The sequence below is a fragment of the Pseudophryne corroboree genome, chromosome 6 (assembly GCF_028390025.1).
Source record: "Pseudophryne corroboree isolate aPseCor3 chromosome 6, aPseCor3.hap2, whole genome shotgun sequence".
Taxonomy (NCBI): Eukaryota; Metazoa; Chordata; class Amphibia; order Anura; family Myobatrachidae; genus Pseudophryne; species Pseudophryne corroboree.
In genome coordinates, this window is record NC_086449.1 from 145,032,057 (window position 1) to 145,056,212 (window position 24,156).

The following is a 24,156-nucleotide window of genomic DNA, read 5'->3' on the forward strand; positions in this document are numbered from 1 at the left end:
CTCAAACTCTTAAAGTGCCAATGGCTCCTAGTGGACCCATGGTACTAATGTGGACCCCAGCATCCTCTAGGACGAAAGAGAAAATTTATTTGGTAGGATAAGGAACCTTAGCTTCCTTGTGGGGGGCATTTAGGGGGTCACTGATCTCCGCTGATACTATGGGGATGTAAAGTATTACTGACTTATCACACCTCAAGAAAAATAAGCCTCGGGTACTTTCAAAAAAATTTACTTTACTTTTGGCTCACTGGTTCTCACATCCCAAAGGGCTCTGGACAACTCTACTTCTCAGGAGACTAGGTACTATCTCAAAGTGTGCAACGTTTCTAATAAAACTTTCAGGAGGAGTTTCAAACAGTTTTCTCCTGGTAATAACAAATAGTTAGGACTTAGCGGAAGGTCGCTTCTTCAGAGCATACTACACTTAAAACATCTCTGAGGGAAGAGTTTGGCATTGTACAGTGGACTGCTGGTGTTACATGCAAGTAAAACATTTGGAAGGGTCAATGAGTTCTAAGACACAACTTGAGGAGCTTCTGATCTCTGCCTCTCCTTAATTCTTGAATGGACTTAGTAAAATCCCCCCACCATCCGCACCTTCATCTCAGGTTGGGAGAATCAATTGTGCAAATTGCTGCCTGATTGATCAGTGAAAACAGAAAATCATCAAACTGGATGATGTATCTTCTATCAGTATGAGAATACAAAATATATTATTTATAAACTGCTGATTGGCACAGAGTTCTATCCACCTTACATTTAATATACATGTCTAGTACTTCACACTGTGGTGAGGGGAGCGGGTGCAATCTGTCGACAGAGTAAAGGGGGGTACTCACGGAGGGATATTCTAAGCAATCTGACTACAATGCTTAGAATTTGAGCATTATCGCTCCGTGTGTACCACCTACAGCGATAGCGATGCGCAGCCCCGCGCATCGCTATCGCTGGTGCTAGATTGGCCTGCATGCAGGCCAATCTAGCGGGTCGCTCACTTCACCCGCTGGGTGAAATGAGCGGCCACCCGTCTCCCCCCGCACGCTCAGCACAGATCGCGCTGTGCTGAGCGGCGGGAGAGATGTGTGCTGAGCGGTTTGCTCAGCACACATCTCTCCCGCATCGGCCCGTCTATATGGAAGAAGTTTTTGGACAGATGTTTTTTGAATTGTAAAACATGGTGAGAAAACCTTGGTTGTTTCATTGCAGATATGCCCTGATGGGTCACTACAACAGGTCATCCTTACCAAATACAGAAACAATAATTAGATCTAACCTGTCACGATCCGGGTATCTGGACGCCATTTCTTACCCATCAGGTGCCTCCTAAGGCTGGCTTAGCGCTCCAGCACCGGATCCCATCTGTTATCCTAATGTTCACATTCCTGCATCCTCTCCTGTCACTCTGAGACGCTGTCACAGTAAACGCCATATTACACCTGGCATGGCGTCTCCCGCGGCCTCCGCCGCCGTCCCTGAGCTTCTGCATGCAGAGTGTCTGAGTGGCGATTACGTCAGCCGCGGTCTCCGCTGTGTCCGCGTGGTTGGATGTGCACCTGTCAGCCTGGCGTCTCCTGTCTCCAGTGGCCGGCGCCGCCATTACTGTTTTCATTACCACATGGATTACAAACCAAACTTCCCTCCAAGTGTCTGCATGGACGCAGCCATCTTGGATTCTGTCAGCTGATCATTTCCTCCAATCTGTTGTCAGTATTGTTAATCTGCATAATTGCCTAGCCAATCCCTTCCTTGCTGCAGGTATAAATACACTGTGCCTGAGCAAGGAAGGCGTCAGTGCTTTGGTTGTCAAACCTAGTTCCTGTTTGTCTCTCTCCTGTGATTGTCTTCCAGGTTCCAGCTCCTGTCTCAAGACTTCCACCATAGAGACCCGCACCAGCATTCCACCTGCGGTGTAGCCTGACTCTCCGATCCATTGTGGATTCATCTGTTTCCAGCTACAACATTACCTGCTTCCAGCCCAGCTTCCAGCAGAGTACAGCTTCTCTTAAAGGGCCGGTGTCCTTTCTACACTTTACCACTCTCCACCGGTATTATTATTTCTCCGCTCTCAAGTTCTCCATTTCATTCATATTGCATCGCTCTCAAGCTTCATTTATTATTTAACTGGTTCCAGCCAGTATCCACTCCGTGCTAACAACAGTCTGGTTCCAGCCAGTATCCACAGCAGCCGTTTTATCTTCAGCAACCCAGCTTTTCCTGGAACACCAGCTGGTACAATCCTGGGTTATCTCCATTGCTACAGTCGGGCCTGGTAAGGACTTTCCATCTAGAAGATTATAAGAACTATCTCACACTACCAGTGCCCTGTGGCTCCTGCCACCCTGTAGTACCCAGGAACTGTATTTATTCTTTGCTGACTTTTATGTTTTCTTTTACTGCTGCTGTGTTGCGGAGTTGTCATAATAAACATCATTGACTTTTATCCAAGTTGTCGTGGTCACGCCTTCGGGCAGTTATTATTCATGTTACTTACATGTCCAGGGGTCTGATACAACCTCCCAGGTTCCGGTACATCTCAGCCCCTACAACTGAGGCTGCCTCCCGTCAGCTCAGGCCCTCAGTTGTGACAGTAAGCACTGACCTAATGAATCCAGCCGGAGACCAGGATCAAGCGGCCAGGCCGATGCAAGAACTGGCAGCCCGACTAGAACATAAGGAGGCTGCACAGGGCCACATCATCCGCTGTCTCCAGGATTTCTCTACTCGGCTGGATGGGATTCAGACAACTCTCCGTGGATCAGGCGCGTCTGGTGCGTCAACCACAGTGACTCCAGCTATAACCCCACCCACCTTACCCATTTCTGCTCCACGTCTTCATCTTCCAACGCCAGCAAAATTTGACGGATCTCCAAGATTCTGCAGGGGATTTCTCAACCAGTGTGAGATTCAGTTTGAGCTACAGCCTGGCAATTTTCCCAGTGACCGTACAAAAATTGCCTATATTATTTCTCTTCTCAGTGGCTCAGCCCTTGATTGGGCATCACCGTTATGGGAGAGGTCCGACACCCTGCTATCTTCCTACACTGCCTTCGTGTCAACATTCAGGCGCATCTTCGACGAGCCAGGCCGGGTAACCTCAGCTTCATCCGAGATTCTCCGTTTACGCCAGGGGTCACGTACTGTAGGACAATATCTGATACAGTTCCAGATCCTGGCATCCGAACTGGCATGGAACGACGAGGCTCTGTATGCTGCATTCTGGCATGGCTTATCTGAGCGTATTAATGATGAGTTAGCTACCAGAGACTTACCCTCTAAGTTAGATGAGCTAATCTCACTCTGCACGAAAGTTGATTTACGTTTCAGAGAGAGAGCAACTGAGCGTGGAAGATCATCTGCTCCAAAATCTTCTGCTCCTCCTCCTCGCCAACTGTCACCAACTAAAGATGAGCCCATGCAAATTGGCCGTTCCCGTTTAACTCCTGCTGAGCGCCGAAGACGTCTCTCCAAGTCTCTCTGTCTTTATTGTGCAGCTCCGTCTCACACCATTAATGCCTGTCCCAAACGTCCGGGAAACTCCAAATCCTAGCTCGCCAAGGAGAGGGCCGGCTAGGAGTAATGATCTCCTCTCCATCTCCTCAAGATTGTAATCTCCCAGTCTCGCTTCAAGTTGCTCAACGTTATCGGAACGTCATTGCCCTCCTTGATTCCGGAGCAGCTGGGAACTTTATTACCGAAGCCTATGTTAAACGGTGGTCCCTACCCACCGAGAGACTTCCTTCGTCCATTTCTTTAACTGCCGTGGATGGCAGCAAAATTTTTGATGCAGTTATTTCTTTAAGGACTCTACCAGTTCGTCTGAGAGTGGGAGTTCTTCATTCCGAACTTATTTCTTTTTTAGTGATTCCAAGAGCCACACATCCTGTGGTCCTGGGCCTTCCATGGCTCCGTCTTCACAATCCTACAATTGATTGGACGACTACGCAAATCCTGGCATGGGGTTCCTCCTGTGCTGAGACATGTTTGTTTAAAGTATTGCCTGTCTGTTCTTCCTCCCCCAGGTCGTCTGATGTTCCACCTCCTCCATATCAAGATTTCACGGATGTGTTCGGTAAAGCTTCTGCTGATATCCTTCCTCCTCATAGAGAATGGGACTGCCCGATTGATCTCGTTCCAGGGAAGGTTCCACCTCGAGGCCGAACTTATCCGTTGTCTCTGCCTGAGACGCATTCTATGGAGGAATACATTAAAGAGAACCTAGCAAAGGGGTTCATTCGACCTTCTTCCCCAGCCGGCGCAGGCTTCTTTTTTGTAAAAAAGAAAGATGGTGGTCTGCGGCCGTGCATCGACTACAGAGGTTTGAACGACATTACCATCAAGAACCGTTATCCTTTACCCCTGATTACTGAGCTCTTTGACAGAGTTAGCGGAGCTACCATCTTTACAAAGCTGGACTTGAGAGGTGCATACAATCTCATCCGGATCCATGAGGGTGACGAGTGGAAGACCGCCTTTAACACCCGTGACGGACATTATGAGTACCTCGTCATGCCCTTCGGATTGAGCAATGCTCCAGCTGTCTTCCAGCATTTTGTCAATGAGATCTTCAGAGACATTCTATACCGTCATGTCGTGGTCTATCTAGACGATATCCTCATTTTTGCCAACGATTTAGAGGAACATCGTTTTTGGGTTAAAGAGGTTCTGTCCCGTCTCCGTGTCAATCATCTCTATTGCAAATTAGAGAAATGCGTCTTTGAAGTCAAGTCCATTCCGTTTCTAGGGTACATTGTGTCCGGTTCCGGACTAGAGATGGATCCTGAGAAACTACAAGCAATCCAAAATTGGCCGATACCCTTAACCCTCAAAGGGGTCCAGAGGTTCTTGGGGTTCGCCAACTATTACCGAAAGTTTATACGAGACTTTTCCACCATTGTGGCGCCTATTACTGCTTTCACTAAGAAGGGTGCTAACCCGTCCAAGTGGTCTGAAGAAGCCATGCAAGCATTTCATCTTTTAAAACAAAGGTTCATCTCTGCGCCTGTTCTGAAACAGCCTGACATCGACTCTCCTTTCATCTTAGAGGTGGATGCCTCCTCCGTTGGAGTAGGAGCGGTGTTATCTCAGAGGGCTAAAGATGGCCATTTACACCCTTGCAGTTTCTTCTCCCGAAAGTTCTCCCCAGCTGAGCGCAACTATGCCATTGGCGACCAGGAGTTGCTAGCCATCAAGCTCGCTCTAGAAGAGTCGAGGTATCTGTTGGAGGGAGCTTCTCATTCAATCACCATACTTACAGACCACAAGAACCTTTTATATCTGAAAGGCGCACAATGTCTCAACCCTCGTCAGGCCAGATGGGCACTTTTCTTTTCCAGGTTCGACTTTAAACTCCAGTTCTGTCCGGGCTCTCAGAATCGCAAGGCCGATGCCCTTTCCCGCTCATGGGAGCAAGAAAATGAGTCAGAATCTTCAGACAAGCATCCTATTATAAATCCGTTGGCATTCTCCACGGTAGGGATGGACTCTACGCCCCCATCAGGGAAAAGTTTTGTGAAACCGATGCTAAGGAAGAAGCTCATGCATTGGGCCCATGCTTCCCGTTTTGCCGGACATACAGGTATCCAAAAAACCCTGGAGTTTATCTCTAGGTCCTATTGGTGGCCAACTCTGAAAAAGGACGTCTTGGAGTTTATTGCATCTTGTCCAAAGTGTGCTCAACATAAGGTATCCCGCCAGTCGCCTGGGGGCAACTGGTTCCACTATCTGTTCCCCGTCGACCTTGGACCCATTTGTCGATGGATTTTATTACAGATTTACCCATGTGCAACAAGTTCAATACCATTTGGGTGGTAGTTGACCGGTTCACCAAGATGGCACACTTCATTCCTCTCACTGGTCTTCCGTCAGCTTCCAAGTTGGCTCAAGTATTCATACAAGAGATCTTCCGACTCCACGGTCTTCCTGAAGAAATTATCTCAGATCGAGGAGTTCAATTCACAGCCAAATTCTGGCGAAGTTTATGTCAAGTCCTCCAAGTCAAGCTAAAGTTTTCCACGGCTTACCATCCTCAGACCAATGGTCAAACCGAGAGGGTGAATCAGGACTTGGAGGCCTTCCTCCGCATCTATGTGTCCTCCTCTCAAGATGACTGGGTTCAATTACTTCCCTGGGCCGAGTTCTGTCATAACAACCAGTATCATTCTTCATCTGCTTCAACACCATTCTTCACTAACTTTGGATTCCACCCTAAAGTCCCTGAGTTCCAACCGCTTCCAACAACTTCTGTTCCCGCAGTGGATATCACCTTGCATCAGTTTGCCAATATCTGGAAGAGCGTACGATCAGCTCTGCTCAAGGCATCGTTCAGGTACAAGAAGTTTGCGGATAAGAAGCGTCGAGCAGTTCCTGCTCTCAAGGTGGGTGATCGGGTATGGTTATCCACGAAGAATTTGAGGTTAAGAGTTCCCAGTATGAAGTTTGCACCTCGCTATATCGGTCCTTTCAAGATTGAACAAGTCATCAATCCTGTTGCTTACAGACTTCAGTTGCCTCCCTTCTTAAAAATACCCAGGACATTCCATGTTTCCCTGTTGAAACCACTGATCTTGAATCGGTTTCATTCCTCACTTCCTCCAACTCCGAAAGTCCAAACTCAACGAGGCGTTGAGTATGAAGTAGCCAAGATCCTGGACTCACGTCACCGTTACGGTCAACTACAATATCTTATTGACTGGAAGGGTTATGGCCCTGAGGAACGTTCATGGACCAATGCTTCTGATGTCCATGCTCCTGCCTTGGTCCGGAGATTCCATTCCAAGTTTCCTCAAAAGCCAAAGAAGTGTCCTGGGGCCACTCCTAAAGGGGGGGGGGGGTGCTGTCACGATCCGGGTATCTGGACGCCATTTCTTACCCATCAGGTGCCTCCTAAGGCTGGCTCAGCGCTCCAGGACCGGATCCCATCGGTTATCCTGATGTTTACATTCCTGTATCCTCTCCTGTCACTCTGAGACGCTGTCACAGTAAACACCATATTACACCTGGCATGGCGTCTCCCGCGGCCTCCGCCGCCGTCCCTGAGCTTCTGCATGCAGAGTGTCTGAGTGGCGATTACGTCAGCCGCGGTCTCCGCTGTGTCCGCGTGGTTGGATGTGCACCTGTCAGCCTGGCGTCTCCTGTCTCCAGTGGCCGGCGCCGCCATTACTGTTTTCATTACCACATGGATTACAAACCAAACTTCCCTCCAAGTGTCTGCATGGGCGCAGCCTTCTTGGATTCTGTCAGCTGATCATTTCCTCCAATCTGTTGTCAGTATTGTTAATCTGCATAATTGCCAGCCAATCCCTTCCTTGCTGCAGGTATAAATACACTGTGCCTGAGCAAGGAAGGCGTCAGTGCTTTGGTTGTCAAACCTAGTTCCTGTTTGTCTCTCTCCTGTGATTGTCTTCCAGGTTCCAGCTCCTGTCTCAAGACTTCCACCATAGAGACCCGCACCAGCATTCCACCTGCGGTGTAGCCTGACTCTCCGATCCATTGTGGATTCATCTGTTTCCAGCTACAACATTACCTGCTTCCAGCCCAGCTTCCAGCAGAGTACAGCTTCTCTTAAAGGGCCGGTGTCCTTTCTACACTTTACCACTCTCCACCGGTATTATTATTTCTCCGCTCAAGTTCTCCATTTCATTCATATTGCATCGCTCTCAAGCTTCATTTATTATTTAACTGGTTCCAGCCAGTATCCACTCCGTGCTAACAACAGTCTGGTTCCAGCCAGTATCCACAGCAGCCGTTTTATCTTCAGCAACCCAGCTTTTCCTGGAACACCAGCTGGTACAATCCTGGGTTATCTCCATTGCTACAGTCGGGCCTGGTAAGGACTTTCTATCTAGAAGATTATAAGAACTATCTCACACTACCAGTGCCCTGTGGCTCCTGCCACCCTGTAGTACCCAGGAACTGTATTTATTCTTTGCTGACTTTTATGTTTTCTTTTACTGCTGCTGTGTTGCGGAGTTGTCATAATAAACATCATTGACTTTTATCCAAGTTGTCGTGGTCACGCCTTCGGGCAGTTATTATTCATGTTACTTACATGTCCAGGGGTCTGATACAACCTCCCAGGTTCAGGTACATCTCAGCCCCTACAACTGAGGCTGCCTCCCGTCAGCTCAGGCCCTCAGTTGTGACATAACCTATACATAGGGATCAGTACTAAATGCCGCCGGCCGGAATCCCGGCGGTCGAAATACCGATGCCGGAATCCCGACCGCACAATCCCGACAGGGGTGGCGAGCGGAACGCAAGCCCCTTGCGGGCTCGCTTCGCTCGCCACGCTGCGGGCACGGTGCCTCGCTACGCACGGCACACTATTATATTCTCCCTCTATGGGTGTCGAGGACACCCACGGAGGGAGAAAATGTCGGGATTGTGGCGGTCGGGATTCCGGCCGGCGGCATCTTGACCGCATCCCTATACATACACTGCCTTGCTCTCTTTCACACCTATGCAACATGTTGGCATGTCAGGAGAGAGGGGCTTCTCAAAGTGAGCAGACAGCTCGGCAGCCTTATTGCACACAAATGCACAATGTAGCGCTGCCTCTTTATCTGTAGCAGGTTCCATCAGGGCATAGTCCTAAGGATATGGTAGGAGCTACAGATGTCAGTAATAGAGTGAGAGATAGTGAAATGTATTTTAGTTACTGAGGAGCTGCTGTGGAATGTCACTTTAACACATGTATTTATCTTCATATCTGACTAGACAGAGATATACATTGTCTGCAAAGCAAAGGTCAATCAGCATTCCTCCCCCACTATCAACATTATTCTACTCTACCTCCTTTCCATACTCATCTCACTCACTCCCTGTTCTAGTTTTACAGACAGTACTGCTGGCATATGCCTCCATTTTTCTCCATGGTTTTGAACTTAACAATATTTTTAAATTATAAAATAAACATTGCACTAGAATAATATGATCATCAACAGCCTGAAAGGAGCTTGCCCTTTGTACCAGTTCCTCCTTTATAGGTGTACCTGCTGGGTCTAGACCGCAGGAGGACACACCTTGCCTTGTGCCTAAGTGATGTCACTAGCTAGTGAAGGGATTGGCTGCATGCTTACGAACACTAGTTCAGTCTACAATATTACTTCTTGTAATGAAAACAAAAAAGGATGTTGTTATAAATACTTAACAGCCACAAGTCAGTTATTCCCATGGTTACTATGCCAACACCACAAGCTTAAAGCCCAAAATGTGAGAATTGTGATGCCTCATGTTCATTAGAGATGTCCATCTACTTTGAGTTCCCCTTAGGACATTGGGGTTAAGTCAAAGTCCCCTTCCTGCTACTGTCCACAGAGCAGGTCATGTGCGAGCTTTGAGCAAGAAGTAATAGCTTCTTACCCTCAGCCACACCAGTCATGGAATTTTACTGGTGGCACATTAAGGAGACAATTCAATAAGAGACACTATTCTAATTTGGGATATCCAGGTAAGATAACCTTGTTTGTTTTTGCTCACACACCACAGAAGTTTTCTGTCCCGCAGTTACCCGAATGTGCCCAGCTGCGCAACACGCCAGGAATCTCCCCCGGAATCCCTTATAATGCCAATAGTTCACATAATGCAAGCAAAATCATGCAGTTAGGGACAGACACTTTGGAGGAGACGGATCCAGCAGTGTAAACAGTGGCCAAGTGGAGAAATTACCCACAGCAACTCATCAGATTCTGACCATCATTTTATAGAATGTATTTGATAAATACCACCTTGAAGCTGGTTGGTTGCCAAGGGTAACCTCTCCACTCTACATTGCTTACTTAATACATCTCCCCCTATGTGACAAGCGGTCTTTTTGTATAAACTTCAGCATTGCCTGCAATGTTTTGAAAACATAACGCTAAAACTATGAATTTCCATGGGATAGTTCAGTAAGTATAAAGGGCTCCATTTAACAATGAACCATCACAGTGATACGAACGAATATGCAATTAGTATTTAACATTACTTATCCCTCCCACTAGATCCAGCAACACCCCCCTTCTCGGCTGTAACCTCCTGACTTTTGCTGGGTAGCTGTGTCAGTCTGCACACGCTCATGACACTTTCCCCTGGCAATATCTGGAAGGCTTGCTAAAGCCGGAAAGGATGATGCTGGGTCGCAGTTGCCGCTATGGAAGGCAATATAGCTCTCTATAACTATAGATGGCGTAAGCGGTACAGTGACCTACAGCAGTAGTTTTAGTTACTGCTGTTTGTTAAATGCTAAAGGGATTCTTTTCCTCCTTTCAGTAAGTGCTAAAGGAGTTATGTCTCATTGTTAAATGAGCTGATGGGCCGGTCCGGTCACACAGAGAACCGGGAAGGCAGAGCAGCCTCCGGCTCTCTGGTCTGGCCACTCCGCCGCCCATCTTGATAGAAATTGGGGCATGCCGCAAGTCCATGCCCCCTGACTCATGGCACCCCTTCTCCGTCATTAGTGTCCACGCGCCCCTTTCATGTACGCACGCAAATGCCAGGGACGATTTCATCCCCCAGTCCGTCAAAGAATGGGGCCCATAGTATGCTATCCTAAAGGGAAGCTTTGGCACAAGTTAATTATCACTCAGTTAAAGCAAAAGGCAAAGCACAATGTGTCCCCTTTATATTTAGCGAGCACGTGTTTTCACACCAGTGTGTAGAAAGTCCTAGGTGGGGTAAGCCTTAAACTTTGAGCAGGTAAAAGCTACAAAGAATCCTTATAACTAGAGATGTGCGGGTTCGGATTTACTCTGTACTTAATGCCAGAATTAACGCGAGTTCGGATTTATCCGTATTTTTCTTACTGGCTAACCAAAACACATGACATCCGTGAGGAAATAAAATGGCATTTTGAGATCCGGGTAAATCAGAGCACGCACATCTTTACTTATAACTAACAGAATCAGAATCAACTTTATCGGCCAGGTATACAAGCGTATACTAGGAATTTGTTTCCGGTTTCCAAACTTGCATTTAATTTGACTATAAAGTGCTATAAGAAAATGAGAGCTGACGGAAGTCTTGCTCCAGGTAAAGTTATGGAGATTAGCAAAATTCTCACGTACGGCAACTCTACCGCTTGTAGCTGTTGGAAATACAACACAAAACCACCCACAGCCAAAAATGGAAAAATACATAAGACAGTGAGGTGTACGTGGCCAGATAACAGGCCTACAGAGAGGTACGTATACTACCATACTATATGGGTTATCTCTGTAACTTCACACACATCACTGTTATTAATTTACTTTGGGTCTCTAAAGGACTAAAAACAGATTTCCTCTCTGGCCTTAGCATTGAATTATTCTAAGACAATGACGCACATAACTTGACCACACCCCCAACATCCATTCATAACAAACAGGTTGCTCAGTGAGAACAGCTTTGTTCAGATGAAAATCTAAAAGAACAGCCCAGCAACCAGCAGGGAGGGAGGGGCGGCAGATTGGAGAGTGCTAGATAGATAAGAAATGGAAGTAATGTGGAAATTCCCTCCATTAGCCCTCCAAGACACTTATACCCCTTTCAGACATATGACCCAGGAATTACCCTGCTCAAGTCCCGGTATTTTCTCTCCAGCAAAAACCCGGGTTTTTCTTCAGACCCCCTTTCACACTACACCACAGACCCGAGAAATTCCCGGGTTGGCCCCTTTCAGACACAAGCTGGATTTTTCAGTTTTTAAGGCAGTGTCATCATTTTAAGGGGACGGTTTGCAGGCACATAATATTGAGGTCATGCAAAGGGGAGGGCAGGCTATTAAATTCCATGTTAGGAATACAGTAATTTCATATTTATATACCAATAAATAAATAAATAGAACACCAGTTTTTCTTTTCCAAAAATGTTTATTTTAGAAAGAATAAAAGTTTTTTTTTCAACTTGTAAAACATGTGTGCACATCTTTTGCATCTTTAAGATCCTCCTCCTTCCAGTGAGCCATTATGAACAAAATGGCAGTCTCTTCACTGGAACCCTCTGGCACACTTCTCTGCACAGCTCTGTGTTACTCTGGCACTCTCTGGGGGTGGTCTTCTCTATACCGGCGGTCGGGCTCCCGGCGCTCAGTATACCGACGCCGGGAGCCCGACAGCCGGCATACCGACACTTATTTTCCCTCGTGGGGGTCCACGACCCCCATAGAGGGAGAATAAAATAGTGTGGCGCGCGTAGCGCGCCACCGTGCCCGTAGCGTGTGCGAGCGCAGCGAGCCCACAAGGGGCTCATTTGCGCTTGCCACGCTGTCGGTAAGCCGGCGGTCGGGCTCCCGGCGCCGGTATGCTGGTCGCCGGGAGCCCGACCGCCGGCCAGCCGTAGTGAACCAGTCTCTGGCACTGGCACACATACATGCACAGCTCTGTGTACCTTCTGCACTCTGGCACTGCCACACTTCACAGCAAAGCTCTCCGCTTCCTCCCATGCTGCTGTGGCGTCGGTTCCCCTCCGTCTGCCGCTGATGAGGTCATCAGCAGGCATCAGGCGGCCCTTTCTGACCAATGAAAACCTTTTTCATGCAGCCAGAGAGCAAATTCCCGGGTCGCGCCTTACAGACTTAACCCGGGAAGCGAACTCGGGAAGAAAAACACGGGAAAACCCGAGGTCAATTGCAGGGTTGGCGACCCGGATCACATTCCCGGGTCGGTGCCTTTCAGACATACCAAATTCCCGGGTTGATGCGCGTTCATGTGCAAAACCCCGGGAATTTAGAGCATGTCTGAAAGGGGTATTACTGTAAAAGCTTAGGATATAGCTAAGTAACAATATTAACATTTTTATTGGCCACAGACTTTACGTTGGCAGGAGGTGAAGAAACTACTCAATGCCCCACCATTTACTAAAGTATACCTACAGTCTAAGAAATGTAAATGGGTAATGTCTTTATGCCCACCTAGTAAATAAGCCCTCTAAGAGTGAAATGGCATCAGTTTGTAAGTGTATTTTATTACCTACCCTTCAAAATCAGAATGAAGATGTCCAGTAGATAAATGTCCAATGTCACAGGTTGTGTCTACCATCCTTAAGCATCACTTGTAATTATGGCCCAAATGTATTAAGCCTTAAGTGATAAAGTGGAGATGGATAAAGAGTGATAAATGACCAGCCAATCAGCTCCTAACTGTCTTTTTTTTTTTTAAACACAGCTTGTGACATGACAATAAAGCCCAGTACTGACGGGAGAGTTGTGTGCTGAGCGATCTTAACACCGACCGCTCAGCACACATCTCTCCCCCTGCTCAGCACAGCGCAATGTGTGCTGAGCGAGGGGGGGGGTGGACGGGGGGCTGCTCACTTTACACAGTACTGAAGTGAGCGACCCGCTAGATTGAGCCTGCATGCAGACCAATCTAGCACCAGCGATGGGACCGCACATCGCTATCACTGGGGGGCATACACACGACAGATCCGTGCTTAAAATCTAAGCAATCTAGTCAGAATCTAGTTTAGGAAGGCGATTGGTTGGTCATTTATCTCTCTTTATTCATCTCCGCTTTATCGCTTGTTAAGGCTAAATACATTTGGGCCAGTATGATAGTTGTAAATATTTTGGGGGGAGATTCATGAAAGATAAAAGTACCAACCAATCAGCTCCTATAATTTTTCAAATATACATCTTGTAAACTGACAGTTAGGAGCAGATTGGTTAGTACTTTGGGGTCTATTCATGAAGTAGTGAAAACCAATGTTTAACTGAAAGCAGGGTTATTCACTGCTTCGCTGTATTCATGGGGCAGGTTAATGACTTCTCAAGGCACTCCCACTCCATGTCTGGATTGCTTCGATCACTTCCCCAAACTGTTGTTTTGGGAGAGCGAGCCATAGAAGAATGGAATGCTGTTTTCAGATTCTCCATCACAGAATGGCGTAACCTGAAGTTCAATACAAAAACTGCAATGACACTGAATACTGCCGTGTCTTTCTGCCCATCATCCGCCCCTTTATAATATGTAAAAAATGCAAGACTTTGTGCGCAAAACAACCAACAGCCATGGGGTCTTTACTGTCAATGTCTCAACAACATAGAGGAAAAAAAAAAAAAAAACAAACAACATTAAAAGTTTTTGTAAGGACCCTGTGGGCGCTTGGCTATGGGCCTAATTCAGAGTTGATTGCAGCAGCAAATTTGTTAGCATTTGGGCAAAACCATGTGCACTGCAGGGGGAGCAGATATAACAAGTGCAGAGAGAGTTATATTTGGGTGGGGTGTGTTCAAACTGAAATCTAAATTGCAGTGTAAAAATAAAGCAGCCAGTATTTACCCTGCACAGAAACAAATTAACCCACCCAAATCTAACTCTCTCTGCACATGTTACATCTGCCCCACCTGCAGTGCACATGGTTTTGCCCAACTGCTAACAAATTTGCTGCTGCGATCAACTCTGAATTACCCCCTATATCCCCAATGACAGGTGATATATCCAAATGCCCACAGGAACCTTACAAAAACTTTTTATGGTCACCGCAGCCCAGACAGGATCCGATAGCAGCCATCAGCGCACGCTCAGCAAACACTACTGTGAGAAGCAGGCGCTGAAATGACAGCCAATCAGAAACCATGGTATTACAGAGGAACGCAAGAGAAGATTAGCTCGCCGGAGACCTGGTTTAAACAGACTGCATCGCAAAAAAGGAAAAGTATACAAGAATGAAAACTAAACTGAAGGATACTTAGTGCTGGAGAGCAATTATCTTTTAATGTTTAAGCAATTCCCTCACAGAATTATTGGTGGAATATAGCATTACCATATACAGAACAAGAAACTTCTGTTTCACCTTGTGGTCCACAATTTTGGCCTCTTAAATTCTGAGTGGATTTGTCCGTGCCAATATGGATGAAGTATACCTCTAGCTCTTACCAAGCATTTTTTTATTCTTGTGAATCACAATTCCTTACACTTATACACAGTAGGATTTGCCTGCACCACCTTTTAAAACCTTTTATTCTTGATACGAATTCATAATTCAATCATTGATAGCACCATTTACCCCTGAAGAAGTCCAACTGGATGAAACGCGTAGGGTATTGGCCTGCAGTTCCCAATTAACCAACAGAGTAACATCCACCTTGTGAGCTCATGCCCCTGAGGGTAATAGGTGTGAGCAAAACATCCATTTCTGTGTCTAATTGTGGTAAAACTTGCAGCCTTATGTATTGTGATATTTAATCTCCTATTCAATGTATCCCTATGGAAAAATGTTTATTTAAAAAAAAAAAATTGTATTATTGTTGGGTGAAAAATATTGATACAAGGGAACATTTCCCAATTTTTAAGGAATAAATTTATATTCTATCCAAATAAGGATCAATAAGTCAATGGGGCTATAGAGTCTCATCATATATTAGCACCCTCTGTCACCACACTGTTTATCTACTATTGTTGGGTCTTTGCTAACAAGGGACCATACTAGAGGTGCTGCTTAAGCTTATTGGCGCAAGATAAAAAGGTATTTTTGTGATTATATATCTCACATTAAATTGATGTGATACAGTATATAGGATAAAATAACAGACTGCTTCAGGGATTTACAGAAATATACCCCTTTATCTGTCTCCAAGCTTTCATGAATTTCATCTAGTGTGTTCTTCATTCAGCTGCTGGATAGTTGGCATCCACCCTGACATAGGTGTCAGTGCTTGATATCCCAGCTCTAAGACCTAAGATTCATAGATTTCTGATGACAGCCTCCACTGTTACAATATGCAATGAAACTACTAACAGTACCAATAACACAGGTAGATGATTGCTGCAGAGATCACAAATAACCATGTGATGAAATGTACCAGCGGAGTGATATTATTGGAAGATCGGATCAGTGCACTTATACCATGCACAGACATTGGACTACCATCACAGAGGACTGTAATAAAGCCATTCTGGCAGTGAAGGAGTGGCAGGACACTGCTTGTAATTGCCAAACAATCCAGACGTCATTACACGCACACACCTAATCTATGTCCTGGAACTTCTACTGTCACAGAAGGCAGTGTTTAACTCCTGCACTTCCAGGTACACTGGGCCTTTAATTTAGGCAAAAGGCTTCAGACCACGAGCAGCACTCCAGACAGAAGAGACCAAAGCCACTTCCTCTATATACTATCCAAATATACTTCCCCATATACTGTATCTTCTCACTCCTGCTATTAATGTAGTCACTCTGTAGAGGAAACTGCAGTCGTCAGCTGCTACTTGTCTTCTTCTTCAAGTTCTTATACACAACAAAACATTTTTCTATGCTCAATCTCACAAGTGGGAAAACACTTGACCCTAGAAGGGTTACCCAATCAGGTGGCAAATGGGGGCACACAAGCTATTTTTCCCTACAGTTTGTTGTGTAATAAGCTAGCGAGAAGAATAAGTAGGTATAAAAAGAGAACAACTTCAGCCTCATTTTTTTGCACACTCATTATTACAGCACTTAAAACTGGTTACTAACAAACCCTAACAACCAAGATGAAATGTAGCTAAGAGCAGCATGGGCAGCTGTAGCAACTACAGGTCACTGTTCATGTGAAAAGCTCACAGGAAACACAAACACATATCTGCTAACAGCAACTGTAGCATAATAAATAGACACACCAAACACCAGCACACACAGTGCAATATACACAATGTCCCACTGTCTGTAATTAGAAGTAAACAGCTCTATCCAAAGTCCAATAGGCAGAGTCCCTGGTCTGATCCCTCCACCTGCTGCTCCCTCCACTCTGTCCTGTGGGAGGACATATCCAACTCTCCGACTGTTGTGGAACTACAAGTACCACTGTGTGCTGGGTCTTGTAGTTCCAGAACAGCAGCAGAGTGGCTGAGGGCGGCCTGTGTTACACGATCATCTTCCGGAACCAACACGTTCCGGTAATGTTCCGGTTTCGTTCCGAATGCTGTCCCTCATTTCATGCCACTCAGCCCCAGCCTGTGCCCCTTACCCTCACTTATCTCCCCCCTCCTGTACCCCTCCAGCACTTCCAGCAGCCCCCTCTTATGGCACACAGAGGAGCTTCCCGGGTCCCAACTTTCCCAAAGTACTTTCCAGTGACCTTAGAGCCCCCTAAGGACTCCTCACCCGCAGTGATCTCCCCCACCCGGCTCTCCCCACTCACCGGCCTCCTGTCCATGGCTGTCCTTCTGTCACAGCAGCTCCCCTGGGTCTCTGTGTGGCGAGTTTGCACTTTGCAGCAGCCTCTACCTCCACTGTGTGACTGGGTTATGAAACAGCAGCCCTGGCTTCCTGTCCCCCTCCCTTCTCCATATGAGGGCGGGAGGGGTGTGAGCTGCTGCTGCTCACCTTCCTCCAGGTATACACCGCCTCGGACACATTCCAGCTCCCCGTCAAGCAGCAGCTGTCTCCATGATAGGAATGTGGTCACACAACACAGGTGCACAGTGGCCCAGTGTCTGTCTGAGTCACGGTGAGGTATACCTGTAAAAGCTGTGGCAGGTGGAAACGTCATTGCCCATATAGCTAAACATTCCATATTGTATGTGCTGCGGGAATTTGGCAGGGTCATGCTCATATGAGTCACTGGATAAGGAAATTAGCCCTGATCAGTTTAGCTAAGCTGGTGTTTTGTACAGAAACATATTAATATATTTTACCACTGCTCATCTGCATCAGAGCCGGATAACCCTATTTATTTAATCTATACATGTCCCCAACATTATTCAACGGTATGGCAAATAAGCATTCAAGGTGTCAGGATGTCAGCGGTCATGTGTCCAACGCCAGAGTCCCAACACTACTCACGAGACGCCGCCGGCAGGGCCGTCTTAACAGCAGTGTAGGCCCCTGGGCACAGCAATGCACTGGGCCCCCTACCCATCCTCCAGCGGTAGGGGTGGGGGGTGCTATCAGCAGCAGCTTTGATGTCCTGTGGGCGGTAGGGTTGTGTTCTATCTTCCGCTCAGTATGAGTAGGACCTGGAGCAGTAATTTCTGCTAATTACTCCATTACTGCACAGATGGTGGGAGAAGGGGCAGGGGGAGAACACTAAACTGTAGAAGAGGCATTGGGATGAATGAATGGGCCCTGGTACATGACTTCCAGGGTGATAGGGGGTGTTTAATACGCAGGGGAGGGGTGGGTAGTGGAGTGGGCTTAATATTCATCATTTTCCGGTGGGAGGGCAGCTTGCCTGACTGCAGATACTGTATCTCCAGTTCCTGGAAATAGATTTCTTAGCTTTCAATGGGATAAAAAACTAGAGAGTCCCACCTTTCAGGAGGTACTGGGGACACCTTTCAGGAGGTACTGGGGACTTGGGGATCAGAGTTCAGGAGCCAGAGCAATCCACCGGCAAAAATATAAAACTGCAAACCAGATGTGTGGAGATGGAGCAGGGACCGGCTGCTGGAAGGCTGATATCTCTGGTTCTGTGCATAGTAGAGACAATCTATCAGTGTCCACTGAAAGGGGGGAGTCCCAGCTTTTGGAGAATACACTCAGAAAAACTCTTAGACAGAACCCAAGATATATGGCTGGGAAGAGCAATCAACAGGCTTGGATGGGGACCACTGCTTCGAAGTCAGATATCTCTGGTTCCCCAGGGCCGATTTTCAAAAATCTGGTACCCCATGAAAGAGGGACCCTCAGCTATCAGCCTAGGGCCTTTAGACTCCTGGGGCCCTTGGGCAAGAGCCCATTGAGCCCATACAAAAAGACGGCCCTGGCCGCCGGATCACTGACAGCCGACATCCCGAAGGTAAGTATCAGGGTTCACAGTTGGGGGGGGGGTTTAGGGTCAGGCACTGAGGGGGTATTTAGCCTAGCTGCCTCAGGGTTAGCCATAGCCCCAAACTCTCAAGAGTTAGGGTAGGTGACAGGGAGGGGGGTTGGGGTGGGTAGAAATACTTACCTCCTCCGAAGTTGGGATGTTCAGTGTCAGAATGTGCTGTCGGTCATGTGACCACCGGCAGTGGCGCCGAGAGAGGGGGGGGGGAGAGGGTACAAATTACCTGGGCCCAGTTCTGATGGAGGGGCCCAGTGGGGGCCCAGGTCCACGCCTCCTGTGATTAGGCCTTGCCCCCTGAAAAGTACCTGCGCCCAGCCAGGCTCTCTACTGCCCTGGCTGGGAGGCATGCCATGCTCCTGTGAGTGGGTGCTTCCCATGTGCTAGACACGCCCCCAAAGAGGTGTGGCTATGCACCCAGCATGCTGTGGTCACAACCCCCTCCAAGGGGCCCAGGAAGTTCTTGTGCCAGGGCCCAGGATTTCTCTTGGCAGCCCTGACCACCGGCATACCGAGTGCCGAGATTTCATATGTATTCCCAAATAAGTGATAGCAGAGAGAAGCACATTATGGGTCTAACAACATACTCATCTAAACTCCTGGTACAGCAGGGAGGCTCATAAAAATCGGATAGTGCTCTCAGCCGCCAGGAAGAGTGGGCAAGTCTACTGGTGGCAGCTGCTACATGCCACCCAGTCACCCACTTACCGAGTGAAGCAGGTAGTCCGGGCGGCTGATGACGTGACTCACGCTGAATTGCGTCATCTTAGCCACGTTCCCCACTGTACAATGTCTAAAATCTCGACATTGTATTATGATGCAATTGTGTTTGTACACTCCTTGTACCGGCTTCTATCACATGTCACCCACCCTGCCCCCCTATATTGTGTCACACCCAGGGACGGATTGACATTTAATGTTACCGGGAGGGTTCTTGGGAGACTAAGCGCACTGCGGGGCCAATTGCCACATGTGGCTCCACCCCCCCCAGTAACGTGTCACTCACCATTATATCGGGCAGCCGTCAGCACCTATCAGAGGCTGCAGCTTGGGGGAGCTCTGCCACTGCGATGATTGGCTGTCATCTCACAGTACAGAGCTCCTCCAGTGGCAGCCACCAGTTCCCAGCAGCCCTACAGCACACAGGGTGATATCTCTCCTCCTTTGGCTGGCCACTCTGCTTTTCTCTCCTCTCCTGCTCTCTTTGCTACACATCCAAACCCTTCTCACACACACTCCAACCCCCCACCCGCAGGCCACGGACACTGCTGTGCGGTGTAATGTGAATAACGGACACTGCATACATTATTATTATTATTATTATACTTTATTTATATGGTATCACAAGGGTTCCGCAGCGCCCAATTACAGAGTACATAAACAAATAATCAAAACAGGAAAACAGCAACTTACAGTTGAAGACAATATAGGACAAGTACAGGGTAAATAAACATAGCTACATCAGCAGATAACACTGAAATAAGTATCCCAGCTGTCGGGATCCTGGCGCACAGTATACCGGCACCGGCATACCGACACTTTTTCTCCCTCTTGGGGGTCCACAACCCCCCTGGAGGGAGAATAGATAGCGTGGCGCGCTGGGGGCACCACCGTGCCCCCAGTGTGGTGAGCGCAGCGAGCCCGCAAGGGGCTCATTTGCGCCTTCCCAGCTGTCGGTATGCTGGTGGTCGGGATTCTGGCGCCGGTATGCTGGCCGCCGGGAGCCCGGCAGCCGGCATACCCTACTACACCCGTAGGGGACTGCTGGAGTTGATGCAGTTCAAGATTATTAAAGTAAGAGAAAGGATAAGCACATGATCGACGAGGGCCCTACCCGTGAGAGCTTACATTCTAAAGGTGAGAGGTAGACAGACAGGGGTTACACAGACGGGGTACATAGAGAGCGTAGAACAGAGGGTTAGGATGAGATTTGGCTGGGTTTGGTGAAGAAGTGGGTCTTGAGAGCCCGTTTCAGTTTTGTAGAGAGGTGGAGAGTCTGAGGGGGAGAGGTAGGGAATTCCAGAGAATTGGAGCAGCATGTGAAAAATCTTGGAGGGAGAAGTGGAAGTAATCCGTAGGCAGGAGAGTCGGCGTGCATTAGCAGAGCGAAGAGGACGGGTGGGAGTGTAAGGGGAGATAAGGTTAGAGACGTAAATGGGAGAGGAGTGGGTGAGGGCTTTGTAAGTGAGTGTGAGAAGCTTGAAATGGATTCTGAAAGGGAAGGGAAGCCAGTGAAGGTCTTGTAGGAGAGGAGAAGTGGACGTAGTGCGTTTGGTGAGGAAAATGAGCCAGGCAGCAGCATTGAGGATAGATTGGAGTGGAGAGGGGTATTTGTCAGAAATGCCAGTCAGGAGGAGATTACAGTAGTCCAGTCTGGAGATGACCAGTGAGTGGATAAGGGTCTTAGTAGCGTCCTGGATCAGAAAGGGTCTGATCCTGGAAATATTTTTTAGACAAAAATGGCAGGTTTGTGAGAGGTGCTGAATGTGTGGTTTGAAGGAGAGGGAGGAGTCAAGGATTACTCCAAGACAGCGCACTTGGGGGCTAGAGGAGATAGTAGTGCAATCAATAGATAATGAGATTGTGAGAGGTGAGGTTATGCGGGAGGGAGGGAAGATGATCAGCTCAGTCTTAGACATGTTAAGTTTAAGAAAGCGCTGGGACATCCAAACAGAGACAGCAGAGAGACAGTTGGAGATTCGACTGAGGAGAGCAGGGGAGAGGTCTGGAGAGAAAAGCTAGATTTGAGTGTCATCAGCATAGAGATGATATTGGAAATCAAGAGAGCTAATGAGCTTACCTAGTGAGGATTTATAGAGAAAGAAGAGAAGAGAACCAAGGACAGAACCTTGGGGTACACCTACAGTTAGTGGAAGTGAGGGGGAGGTGGAGTCATGAGAGGAAACAGAGAATGACGGTCAGAGAGGTAGGAAGAAAGCCAAGAAAGGGCAGTATCACGCAGACCAATGGAGTGAAGGATTTGCAGTAGGAGAGGATGGTCCACAGTGTCGAAAGCAGCAGAGAGATCAAGAAGAATAAGTAGAGAGTAGTGGCCCTTAGATTTAGCAGCATGGAGGTCATTGCAGACATTTGTAAGAGCAGTTTCAGTGGAGTGGAGAGGACGGAAGCCAGACTGGAATGGGTCAAGCAGTGACTGTGAGGAAAGAAAGGAAGTAAGGCGGTTGTAGACAATACGCTCAAGGAGTTTGGAGGCAAAAGGGAGGAGAGAGATGGGTCGGTAGTTGGAGAGAGTGTTTGGATCAAGGGTAGATTTTTTTAAGAATAGGAGAGATGAGTGCATGCTTGAAGGCAGAGGGGACAGTGCCTGATGAGAGGGAGAGATTGAGAAGGTGGGAAAGATGGGAACAGGCAGAAGGAGAGAGGTAGCAGAGGAGGTTGAAGGGTATAGGGTCAAGAGGGGAGGTGGTAAGGGGAGAGGAATGAATGTGGGCCATGACTTCCTCACCAGATGCATTGGAGAAAGATGTAAGAGTTGGTGAGAGGGATGGGGAGGGGTGGTAAGTTATGGGAGGACGCTGGTTGCTGATGGTCTGGTGTGATGTGATGTCCTGACGTATGGAGTCAATTTTAGACGTGAAGTAAGTGGCAAAGTCAAGAGCAGAGAGTGAGGAGGGGAGACGAGGTGGAGGTGTCACGATCCGGGTATCTGGACGCCATTTCTTACCCATCAGATGCCTCCTAAGGCTGGCTCAGCGCTCCAGGACCGGATCCCATCTGTTATCCTGATGTGTACATTCCTGTATCCTCTCCTGTCACTCTGGGACGCTGTCACAGTAAACGCCATATTACATCTGGCATGGCGTCTCCCGCGGCCTCCGCCGCCGTCCCTGAGCTTCTGCATGCAGAGTGTCAGAGTGGCGATTACGTCAGCCGCGGCCTCCGCTGTGTCCGCGTGGTTGGATGTGCACTTGTCAGCCTGGCGTCCCCTGTCTCCAGTGGCCGGCGCCACCATTACTGTTTTCATTACCACATGGATTACAAACCAAACTTCCCTCCAAGTGTCTGCATGGGCGCAGCCATCTTGGATTCTGTCAGTTGATCATTTTCTCCAATCTGTTGTCAGTATTGTTAATCTGCATAATTGCCTAGCCAATCCCTTCCTTGCTGCAGGTATAAATACACTGTGCCTGAGCAAGGAAGGCGTCAGTGCTTTGGTTGTCAAACCTAGTTCCTGTTTGTCTCTCTCCTGTGATTGTCTTCCAGGTTCCAGCTCCTGTCTCAAGACTTCCACCATAGAGACCCGCACCAGCATTCCACCTGCGGTGTAGCCTGACTCTCCAATCCATTGTGGATTCATCTGTTTCCAGCTACAACATTACCTGCTTCCAGCTCAGCTTCCAGCAGAGTACAGCTTCCCTTAAAGGGCCGGTGTCCTTTCTACACTTTACCACTCTCCACCGGTATTATTATTTCTCCGCTCTCAAGTTCTACATTTCAGTTCATATTTCATCGCTCCCAAGTTCATTTATTATTTAACTGGTTCCAGCCAGTATCCACTCCGTGCTAACAACAGTCTGGTTCCAGCCAGTATCCACAGCAGCTGTTTTATCTTCAGCAACCCAGCTTTTCCTGGAACACCAGCTGGCACAATCCTGGGTTATCTCCATTGCTACAGTCGGGCCTGGTAAGGACTTTCCATCTAGAAGATCATAAGAACTATCTCACACTACCAGTGCCCTGTGGCTCCTGCCATCCTGTAGTACCCAGGAACTGTATTTATTCTTTGCTGACTTTTACGTTTTCTTTTACTGCTGCTGTGTTGCGGAGTTGTCATAATAAACATCATTGACTTTTATCCAAGTTGTCGTGGTCACGCCTTCGGGCAGTTATTATTCATGTTACTTACATGTCCAGGGGTCTGATACAACCTCCCAGGTTTCGGTACATCTCAGCCCCTACAACTGAGGCTGCCTCCCGTCAGCTCAGGCCCTCAGTTGTGACAGTAAGCACTGACCTAATGAATCCAGCCGGAGACCAGGATCAAGCGGCCAGGCCGATGCAAGAACTGGCAGCCCGACTAGAACATCAGGAGGCTGCACAGGGCCACATCATCCGCTGTCTCCAGGATCTCTCTACTCGGCTGGATGGGATTCAGACAACTCTCCGTGGATCAGGCGCGTCTGGTGCGTCAACCACAGTGACTCCAGCTATAACCCCACCCACCTTACCCATTTCTGCTCCACGTCTTCATCTTCCAACGCCAGCAAAATTTGACGGATCTCCAAGATTCTGCAGGGGATTTCTCAACCAGTGTGAGATTCAGTTTGAGCTACAACCTGGCAATTTTCCCAGTGACCGTACAAAAATTGCCTACATTATTTCTCTTCTCAGTGGCTCAGCCCTTGATTGGGCATCACCGTTATGGGAGAGGTCCGACACCCTGCTATTTTCCTACACTGCCTTCGTGTCAACATTCAGGCGCATCTTCGACGAGC

At 47.9% G+C, this 24,156-nt stretch overlaps 1 protein-coding gene across 1 annotated transcript in view; it reads right to left on the reverse strand.

The window, feature by feature from the left end:
• VAMP8 (vesicle associated membrane protein 8) overlaps nt 1–17,293 on the reverse strand; it is a 54,911-nt gene extending 37,618 nt beyond the window's left edge. The window contains exon 1 of the mRNA XM_063931973.1: nt 17,075–17,293. Within this exon, the coding sequence (XP_063788043.1) occupies nt 17,075–17,089 (15 nt within the window). The 5' untranslated portion in view covers nt 17,090–17,293. The remainder of the gene's footprint in view (nt 1–17,074) is intronic.
• Nucleotides 17,294–24,156: the final 6,863 nt, after the last annotated feature.